This window comes from Akebia trifoliata, unplaced genomic scaffold (genome assembly GCF_017979445.1).
Source record: "Akebia trifoliata isolate Shusen 1 unplaced genomic scaffold, ASM1797944v1 Contig01415, whole genome shotgun sequence".
Lineage (NCBI taxonomy): Eukaryota > Viridiplantae > Streptophyta > Magnoliopsida > Ranunculales > Lardizabalaceae > Akebia > Akebia trifoliata.
The window spans coordinates 151,906-162,250 of record NW_028237693.1 but is presented as its reverse complement, the minus strand read 5'-3'; the positions used below and the strand labels follow the sequence as shown (position 1 = coordinate 162,250).

At 34.4% G+C, this 10,345-nt stretch overlaps 1 protein-coding gene across 4 annotated transcripts; it reads left to right on the top strand.

The window, feature by feature from the left end:
- The first annotated feature begins 2,483 nt into the window (after window positions 1-2,483).
- LOC147380426 (protein IQ-DOMAIN 32-like) lies at window positions 2,484-10,055 on the top strand. Of its 4 annotated transcripts, none has more exons than XM_086431724.1 (7): window positions 2,484-2,652; window positions 2,683-2,765; window positions 4,881-5,249; window positions 5,439-5,666; window positions 6,370-6,435; window positions 6,523-8,012; window positions 9,684-10,055. In XM_086431724.1, coding segments are annotated over exons 1-7 (2,256 nt in total). In that variant the 5' UTR covers window positions 2,484-2,651; the 3' UTR covers window positions 9,703-10,055. The 4 variants fall into 4 exon arrangements, 3 of the variants coding, with proteins under 3 accessions (XP_086287850.1, XP_086287848.1, XP_086287849.1); XR_015175342.1 differs by having other exon boundaries at window positions 2,485-2,765; window positions 9,684-9,840; window positions 9,942-10,055; XM_086431723.1 differs by having other exon boundaries at window positions 2,492-2,640.
- Window positions 10,056-10,345: the final 290 nt, after the last annotated feature.

Sequence of the window (10,345 nt, the reverse complement as noted above, 5' to 3'; positions counted from 1 at the left end):
ATTTTTTATTTTTTTAAACAATGAATCCTTTTTTCTTTTTCTTTTTTCCAAAAAATAAAAATAACTTGACTCGTTACATTACCATGTTGACTCGACCAAATTGCCTGCCAGACCCAACCAATTGGTTCAAATGAGTTATACGGACAAGTATTCTTGAAATCCAAACTAGTTGAGTCGATTTAACAATGAGTTCTATAATTATGATGGGCATCATTGCGTGGGTTAAAATTTTGCACATCTAATTTATCGTACATGTGTCACTTTGAGATTCATGCTAACATTGTCGATGTTCACCTCAACTTGATTGTCTAACAATCGATCATGATAACTAAGCACTTCACCCATCACCTCGGCCAAGGTTGCATGATTGACCAAGACCTGCAAAGGAAGGCACTTCGTTGCGCTAGACCTAGGTATCACCACTAGAGCACAAGCGCCTGGATTCCTTATTGAACTATGTTATTCCCATTGTTGTAGCATCTTGGTTACATGCTAGTCAACCACTCCCTCGATAAATAAAGCCGTCAAACAATTGAACAAAAGGTCATCATTGGATTCTTATCAAATAATTAACCATAGAAATGAGGTTATTAGTCCCGTTGATCACCAGTTTATCAAAAAATCTTTTGTAATCACCTTTCATCCTTAGATGAAGAAAAAAAATATGCGAGGCAATGTCCTTGAATAATCAAAGATTTCTCTTTAGACCATTTGAAATTATACTTTAGCTCTCACGCAAGTCGATATCATTCTTTGGCCTATTCCTGAAGCCCATGATGAAATCCAATTGCAATCGTCGGATTTCACTACTCAAACATTGTCAACTCTAATGGATATGAATCATCTAATGAAAATATTAGGGATCTATTTGATAAGTGAGAGTTTATCGTGAGATTTGGACTTTCAAGTAATCAACTTTAAGAAGTTCAACTTTTGAAAGTTGATAGTGAGTATTAATTATAACTTTTGTGTTTGGTTGATCACAAGAATTCACATGAGAGTTATATGGAGCTCCAACTCTATTGGGAGATAGGAGAATTTTTCTTTTTTTCTTAAGTCCAATTTTCTAATTGAAGTTGAAGACGAATTCTTATTTATTTATTCTTATTATTTTTTCAAATTTTAATTATAATTATATTTTATTATATTTTATATTTTATAATTATTTTTCTCATTATTACAAAAAATCAGTAATATAGGTTTTATTATTATTATTTATTTATTTATTTTTATTATCTTTTCTTTTCTCATTATTATAATAAATAGTAATATAAATTTTATAATTATTACTATTATTAAAAAAAACCTTAGTTTTAATATGATTATCTTGTCTTTCCTCATTACTAAATAAAATAATAATACAACTTTATTATTATTACTACCACTATTATTATTATTATTATTTATTATTTAATTTTCACAATATCATAATAATTAAGAAAAAAAAAAGGGATGAGAGTGAGAAAGAGTTGCCTACTTTCAACTCTTAGGATAAAGTTGAAATGTTTTTAATTTTAGGAAGTTGGAGAGTTGGTAAGTTGAGCATTCTCATGGGTTGAGCTTTTCAAACACAAAATCTTTAATTATTTGTTAGAGTTAATGACTTTCATGTTCAACTTTCGCTTATCAGATACATCGTAGTAGGGGTGGAGTCAAGAATTTTTATTTTTATTTTTTTTTAGTGAGGCAAAATTATAATTAATGGTAGACTGTAAAGCTTGAAGATAAATAAGTTGAAAGAAAGTTTTCCACGTGGAAATTTGAGGTTTGTAGATATCAAACTTTATTCTCTATGCTAGGATAGCAAATTTTATTCCGACAATTATCTTTGTAGCTTTTGCAGTCACACGTGGTGCACATTATCTGATCACGTGGTGCACTAAGACTCCCCTGCAATGTATAACGTGTTTATTCCTCGAGATACCAATCAAGTAGGACAAAATTATTTGAAATTGACACGTAAATATATAATACGCTCTCAATCAGAACGGTTCGGGTTAATGAACCACCCCATGATTTTGGATATTCTGGACAGAGAAATATATGATATGGGTAAAATCGTAATTATGTAACCTCCTCCTATACAGCATACACGCGAAAATCGTGATACCCAACAAATAATACACTTTGGATTGGAATCCAATGGTATTTTAGTAAAAATAAAATTTTGAAAGGGTATTTTCAATACAAAATTCAATTTTCAAAACGTATTTATTGCGCTTTAACGTGACCATGGATGAAGTTTTAGAAGAATTTGGAGAATTTTATGATAATGGATGGGACAACATACCACCTCAGTTTTTGAAACTTAAATGAAAATTTATTATCAGACCACAGTCTATCCGGATGGACCTATAAGGACCACCGCTTCGGTCCAATTATTTTTTTTTTTTTTCAAAAATACTTAAAAACTGCGTTAAGTTTGGAAGGAAATAAGATCGCACATGGTAAGTGTTTTTTTTTTTTTTTAAAAACAGAACTCGATAAATGGCGGACTCAAGAGTTGGATTTATCTAAATTTCAGAAGTGAGTTCAGGTCCGAATGCTCAAGCTCTCGGTGTGAGGTCACACACACACACACACACACACACAGAGCTCTCGGTGTGAGGTCTCACACACATACAGAGAGAGAGAGAGAGAGAGAGAGAGAGAGAGAGAGAGAGAGAGAGAGAGAGAGAGAGATGGTGAGGTCGACGAGCTCTTGCTTCAAGATCATTACTTGCGGGAGTGATTCAGTTGATGAGGATGATATCCAACGAACTGAGGTATCTAGATTTGATTAATTTCAAAGGTCTTTGTTCAAATTTTCGTGTTTTAGTTCGATCGATGCTCGTAGTAAGAAATTAGGATTTTGTGAAATCGAAATGGTCAATGTGGTATCTGCATTATCTTTTTGTTCAATTGAAATGTTAGAATGCGGTTTGGAGTTTTGAGTTCGAATTTTGATATATTTCTGTAATTTTCTTTATTTTGGTATACGATCTCGAGCAGACGGATGTATTTCTAATTGATTAATTTCTTAGGTTTAGTTCAAATTTTCGTGTTTTAGTTGGATCGATGCTTGTACTAAGAAATTAGGATTTTGATCCATTATTTTTGTATATGCGTTGGCCTTTTGTTCAATCGAAGTTCGAATTTTGCTATATTTCAATAATTTGCTTTATTTTGGTATATGATCTCAAAAGGACCGCGGTATCTTTCTTTGATTAATTTTTTAAAGGTTTTTTGTTCAAATTTTCGAGATTTAGTTCAACCACTGCTCGTACTAAGAAAATATGATTTTGTTCAATCGTACTAAGAAATTAGGATTTTGTTCAAATTTTTGCGTTTTAGTTCAATTGATGCTCGTACTAAGAAATTAGGATTTTGATCCGTTATTTGTTGTTTTTCTCAATCGGAATGGTGAATGCGGGATGTTTTGGAGTTTTGAGTTCCAATTTTGGTACATTTCTGTATTTTGGTGGTGGTATCTCTCTTTGATTAATTTATTTGGTTACTGTTCAAATTTTCGCTCTTAAATTCAATAAATGCTGGTGCTGTGAAATTAGGATTTTGATCCGTCATTTTTGCATTTTAGTTCGATCAATGCTCATAATGTGAAATTAGGACTTTGAAATTTTGATCTGTTATTTTTGTATCTGCGTAGTCTTTTTCCTCAATCAAAATTGTGAGTGTGGAATGTTTTGGAGTTTTGAATTCCAATTTGGTATATTTCTGTAATTTTCTTTATTTTGGTATATGATCTCAAACAGACAGAAGTATCTATCTTTGATTAATTTCTAAGGGTTTTGGACCAGATTTTTGCATTTTAGTTCGATTAGGACTCTGATCCTTCATTTTTGTATCTGCATTGCTTTTTTACCTTTTTGAAATGGAGTAATTACGAGGTTACTTACTAGTTCTCATGATTAAAGAGGAGAACCTTGATTAATGCTGAATCACTGTTTTGATAGAGTGCTAAAACTCTAAATCATCTGTTTCTGTTGGCTACTAGTCATAATTGTTTGATAGAGTGCTTTATGGAAGCATCACGGAGGATTACTAGACTTAGTAAGAAGGGTTTACCATCCATCTTGTTGACGGAAGATATAAAGATGGGTATTTTCGTAGGAACTTTGAGCATTGTAGAACTTTCCTTGTGTTGCTTGACGAGGCATATCTGAATATGGCATTCTAATCAGTTTTAGAGTTGCAAGTGGTGCAATTCTGATACAGATTCTTGTTTCCTTTTCTTTAGTTTGATTGACTTTAGATGAAGAGGTGAAGATAGTAGACAATATCACTGTTCAACTATGAGATGGTTGGTTTCTTTGATTTCATGCTGAACGTGCAAAAATATTGCAGTTTGGATCTTTTGATTATGGAGTTGATGATACATTATATGTATCGTGATGTTAAGTGATGAGTTTTTATTTTGTTTCAGTCCTATACAAACCTCTAAGATGAAAAGGGGTTAATTCTTGCATTCTGTGCCTTTAAGTAGATGAAGTTTTATTTAAAGAAAACTTTTTCTTGGTTGGACATTTGTGACCTTAGTGTCATGTTGGAGGGTTTGTTTCGGATTATAAATTATCAGTTATACTTGGTTTCTGTTGGGAGAGTAGATCATAGGAAGCTACTATTGCATGGTGAGCAATAGCATTCGTAAGTATCCATCACACGCAATAGCATTCGTAGTTATCCATTTCATCACCATTTGGTATGTACGTGTGCTGTAAATTGGATGATAGAAAATATATAAGCATAAGTTATTGAAAATGTATCATCTCCGATAATGTTTTGTTCATAGATTCAAAAAATGAGTCTCTAATAGAAACAAATGACAGGTTAGATCCAAATATGTACCCTTTGTTAACCGTTTTATATAAACTTTATTCCAGAGCAAAGGTTCAACAGACAAGCGACAATGGAGTTTCCGGAAGAGATCGCCCAGGCATCGCGTGCTAAGCAACACTATGATCTCAGAAACACCATCTATTGGAAATAAGGAGAGTATTGACTTCTATCCACAGAATAATCCTACCGTTCCTGAGAAAATCTCTGTAAACCCATTGCCAACTGCAGCGAATTCTGGAGTACTGGATCCCTTAATTGCAACAGAAAATGACTGTAAGATTGGCACCTTTATTTCGGCAGAGAGAGACAGCAAGATTGATTCATCCACCGCCTTGGAGAATGCCAATAAGATTAATCCCAGTCTCGAGGAAAATGTTGCCACTGTCATCCAGTCTGCTATACGAGGATACTTGGTACCTTATATTCCCAAATTTCTGTTTCTGAAACTTCTTTTTTTTTTTCTGATGGATTTTATTTTAGAGATATTTCATTGCCACGCCAACTTTTACTAATAGTACACCAATTCATATGATACCAACAAAGAATTAGCACAGAAGATCTCTTATTTTATTAACTTTTCTTCTTTTCATCAACTTTGCCAGGCTCGCCGAATTCTCTTGAAGCTTAAGAATGTAGTTAAGTTGCAAGCTGTTGTTCGTGGACATTTAGTCAGGAGGCAGGCAGTAGGAACTCTTCGTTGTATTCAAGCCATTGTCAAAATGCAGGCTCTTGTTCGTGCTCGCCGTGTTGAAAAAGCATTAGGAGACTCAGTTATAAAAGCAAAGTTTGATACAAGGAATGAGAAAAATAACCAGTGTGTGGAGCCCTTGGTAATGCTTTTTTTAATTTTTTATTTATTTAAATTACTAACATTTTCTACCAAGTACTTTACTGTGATTACATCTTGTTGAGAATATATATGATTTACCCTGTCCACTAATAGTAATGAAAATTAGTTATGAGAGCAACTATTGGCACCCTAACTTTTACTTATTACACCCCAATTAAAAGTAAAGATAATTAGTGAGTGATTGAGAATAGGTAGAAGTTGGGGTGGCAATAGAAGCTCTCTTATTTTTTTAATTTTTTTGGCTAGATTTCTATCTTTTGGGTTTAGGATTTTATATGAGCCTAATCATTATTGTAAACAGCTACTGAAATTGTTTGAAATGAGTGTTGTAATGTTTTGTAATGTTGAGATTATAATTTGAGCCAAACCTTTGTAATGTTTGAAGGGTATGTTTCAATCTTTAGTTGGAGTGTTAAATATTCTAAGAAATTGGGGTGTAATAAATAAAGTTTGGGGTGCCAATAGCAGCTCTTTAAAAAAAAAAAAAAATTCCATCTCTTGCTTTCTGAGTCTTGATTTGTGAAAGCTTTTATAAAGTAATTCATTGTGTTTTATTTTTTCTCATCATTATGAATATGGGCACGTGTTTTTTGGTCATTATTGATATATAATAGTATCCATCTACCTATATGTTTTGAAAACAAATGCTGCTGTTTCCACTTGATCCTCCTGTCCTATTTCAGGGAAAAGAAAGTCCAGGAACAAGACCAAGTGCGGAGAAATTTCTCAGCAATGGGTTCGCTTGTCAGGTATGGTGATTGATTTTTTTTTAATCTGACCTTCGTTATCATTTTGAGTTGTCTATATCTGATTTGGATATCTCTTTGTGGAAAAAGCTCTTGGAATCAGCACCAAAGAAAAAACCAATTCACATTAAATGTGATCCTTCAAGATCCGATTCAGCATGGAAATGGTTGGAGAGATGGATGTCTGTATCATCGTCTGACGTTCCGCAACCACAAATTAGTCCAGAGAATGGGGAAGCAGCAGATTTGAAGTCTTGTATTAGGGAAGCAGCAATGCCACTTGAGAGTGAAGAGAATTTGATCACTTACGATGCAGATAACTTCGATTTTCAGTTTAGTTTTCCAATCTCTTCAATAAGTGATGATGATATGGAGACTTATCTCGAGGATGTCAGTTTGAGCAAGCCAAAAGAGACTTCATCAAATATAAATGTGAATCAAACAGAGATGCAATTAAGTGCTTCTCCTCAAACAGTACTTGATTCTGTCTCAAATAATATCGAGGCTGACAATGAGCAACAAAATAATACTATTAAAAAGGCTCCCAATGAACAGCTGGAGATTGATGGCAAGAAATTTGTGTTTGTGCCAAGAAAGTCATGTAGTCCTGCATTTGTTGCTGTTCAGTCAAAATTTGAAGAGCTGAGTTTCGCCGCAAGTTCTGGTAGGCCAATCGGTTCTCATCAAGATGAAGCAGAAGTGAAATTGGACACCCTTTCACATCCATCAGATTCTCTTACGACAACCAAGGAACTCAGCCTGACCGAGAACTTGATCACTTATGATCCAAGATTTCATCTTGGGGGTTCGGAATGTGGCACTGAACTTTCTATTTCTTCCACACTTGATTCACCTGATAGATCCGAAGTTGCATTTGGGGAATTAGAAGATGAATCCAAAGTTGTAGAAAATGCATCTAATATTGGAAATCTATATGTTGATGCCAAGAACAATTCCTCCACATCACATTCGAATTCACTATATTCTGTCTCTGTTCAACAAGAGAAGCTCGAGTATGTTGATGGAGTAGCTGTAGACACCACAACTAATGGACAAGCACATGCACCATCACCATCACCAGAAGCATCTCCAAGAAGCCATATAACTGCTCCTGAATCCCATGGGACACCATCAAGTCAGACATCAGTTAAAGCTAAAAGGAACAAATTGAATAAAAGTGGACAAAACCGGAAATCTCAGTCAGCAGGCAAGGAATCCTCATTGAATCGAAACCATGATTCAGTTGTGAGACATAGTATGGAACAATTGCCAAAGGATGCAAAAAATGGGATGAGGCGCAATTCATTTGGTTCTGCAAGATCCGATCATCTTGATCAGGAGCCAAGAGACAGTTTTAGTAATTCGATCCCCAGTTACATGCAAGCGACAGAGTCTGCAAGAGCCAAGGCCAATGCTAACAACTCTCCAAGGTCTAGTCCAGATTTGCAAGACAAGGAAATTTACATCAAGAAGCGACATTCCCTACCCAGTGCAAATGGAAAACAGGGTTCTTCTCGCAAGCAGCCTTCAATATCCCAAGTGCAACATGGTGCAAATGGAAAGCATACTCATTCTCCTCGGTAACTTCTAAATCTTCTCCTCAGATGGTACCATCATACGATATACACTTCTTATCAATATATGTGCTTAACGTACCATTTTCTCATGACACATATGCTTCTATGCCAGCAGAAGTCTTTAATGAAGTAGGGTTTATCAAAGTAAGCATGTTCTATGCCAAGATACAAACTGATTGAATGGTCAAACTCATTTCTTTAATCACTTTCATTTTATGGAAGAAAAAATTTATATTGATTCTTTTATTGAGATTATATGAACTCTGATAGGGGTTTATATAGAGAATGTATTAAAAATTCCTAAGAGAAGTAAACTCCAACAAACATAATCTAATCTAACCTTTATCTAATTAGATCCATCCCAATCTTTATTAGATTGATATGTTGTATCTCATTACACTTTATTACGGTGCATTATAACTGATAGTCTAACGCCTTTCTTCAAACTCATGGCAATCTAAGATTGATTTGAATTTGACAAAATCTAATACCTTAATCAATGAATGTGATCGTTGGGTCCATGTTGTTGATGTTGCATAGTAGTTGTATGCCTGAGAAAGATAATGATATGCCCAAATGTGTAGAAGAGTAGGAGGAGCAAGTAACTCAACTTGTAGGAGCCTTGGTTGGCCATGATTGAAATTTGTTGGATTTTAATATGAAAATGTGCTCTCCAATGGACCAGTTAACAAACTCAATGCTGGCTCCATTTTTAGCTCTGTCATTGGTCAATGTTAAGCTTGACTTAGATTATTGGGATGAGATGTTTTAATAGAGAATGCCGAAGGAATATTCTCTCTCTCCAGCCCCTAAAAAATGTTTGATTTTGTTGTAAAATGTCCATTGCACTTCTGGTGGTCACAACCTGTCTATGAAATCCTTCATCGTCACATCCCACTTGCTTCCATAAATCAGGTATGTCATGATCTCTTCAAAATATGAAGTAGGATAATGGGTGGAAGTAAGGATTATGAGGGTTTATAGAAGTACAAAAGAAGGTAGAGTTTATTATTATTATTATTTTAAAGGAGGAAAAAAAAACCTAAGCAAATAGAAAAACAAGGGAAAGATTTAGGTCCAGCAACAACGGGGGTACTGCTGCAGAAGAACAACAGACCAAGATTGACCTCTCAATAGAAGTTATGACTGATAAATGAAGAAGAATGGAATCAGATTGATTCTCTTAGTTGAATTACAATGAACCTTAATAGGGCTTGTATAGGAAATAGTCCTTCCTAGCGTGGATTTAACCTTTATGCATAACTATAAAAAAAAAGACCAATCCGAGATAGAAACAAATTCTCGTACAAAGAAACCTAATCTAATCAAATCATATTCTATCCTAATCTTCAAAGAAGACGATTTTGTGTAGCACAATATACTTTATTTGGATACATCCTATAGTACTTCAATACATATCAACATAAATAAAATGACAAAACCAGGGGAAAAAATGTGGGAATGTGTATTTAACAATCATCGGATGAGGTCGTTAATTTGACATGAGATCTCTTAAACATTTACTTCTCATTTAGTATTACTTTCTTCAAGCCGTTTCATTTAATTTCTAATGCGAGATTACCGTGGTCCTCTCCCGCTTTGTTATTCAAAAAGGGATAATCAGTAGAGCAAACAAAAATTGTCTTACAATTGGTTGAATTCTACTTGTTTCAGAGAGAAATGGCAAAGGTGATGTGCATCTAAGTGACCTCTGCATGACAGATATCTAGTTCGAAATTCCAGAATTTTCCTCTAGTTTCTGATGAACAAGGGAAGGAAGAGATGGTGGATTTCATGTACATTAATACCATCCAAAAACTTCTGCCCAGAGGTTTGTTTGTATGTCTGTTTTGTGTTTATTTATGTGATTATTATTGGTTGACTTTTGATGAGATGTATCGATTTCTCCTAAGTTTTAGATTTTACTTGTAGATGAAGAGGTTCAGAAAGCTTTCTGAGTTGTGGTTGTAATAAAAGGTAACTTCTTGTGTGCACTTGCCTCTCTCTCTCTCTTTTAAGAGTTGTGGTTGAGTTTCAGAAAGACCATGATTTGCCTTTGAGCACATGTAGTTTGATCTATTTGATTGTGAGGGGTTCATAATTTTGAACTCAAAGAGAAGAGATGGAGAGAAAAATAAATAAAAATTATAACAACACGGGAACTCATAGTTTGTCTGCATGTTAGTGTAGACTCGTAACGACACAGGAACTCTACCCTCATGGTTCATGTGGAGATGGACTTTGGTGGGATCCAACTGATGGGCTCATCGGATGGATCATAACCTAAGGATCTTTATTTTGTTTTTTGTTTTTTTTTTTTCCTGAATAGTTTAGCT

What these genes read in the sequence shown, in the direction of transcription:
- LOC147380426 (XM_086431724.1), top strand. An exon ending in ACCAGTGTGTGGAGCCCTTG is followed by an intron (nt 5,667 to 6,369) that starts GTAATGCTTTTT and finishes GTCCTATTTCAG; the next exon opens with GGAAAAGAAAGTCCAGGAAC. An exon ending in GCAATGGGTTCGCTTGTCAG is followed by an intron (nt 6,436 to 6,522) that starts GTATGGTGATTG and finishes TTGTGGAAAAAG; the next exon opens with CTCTTGGAATCAGCACCAAA.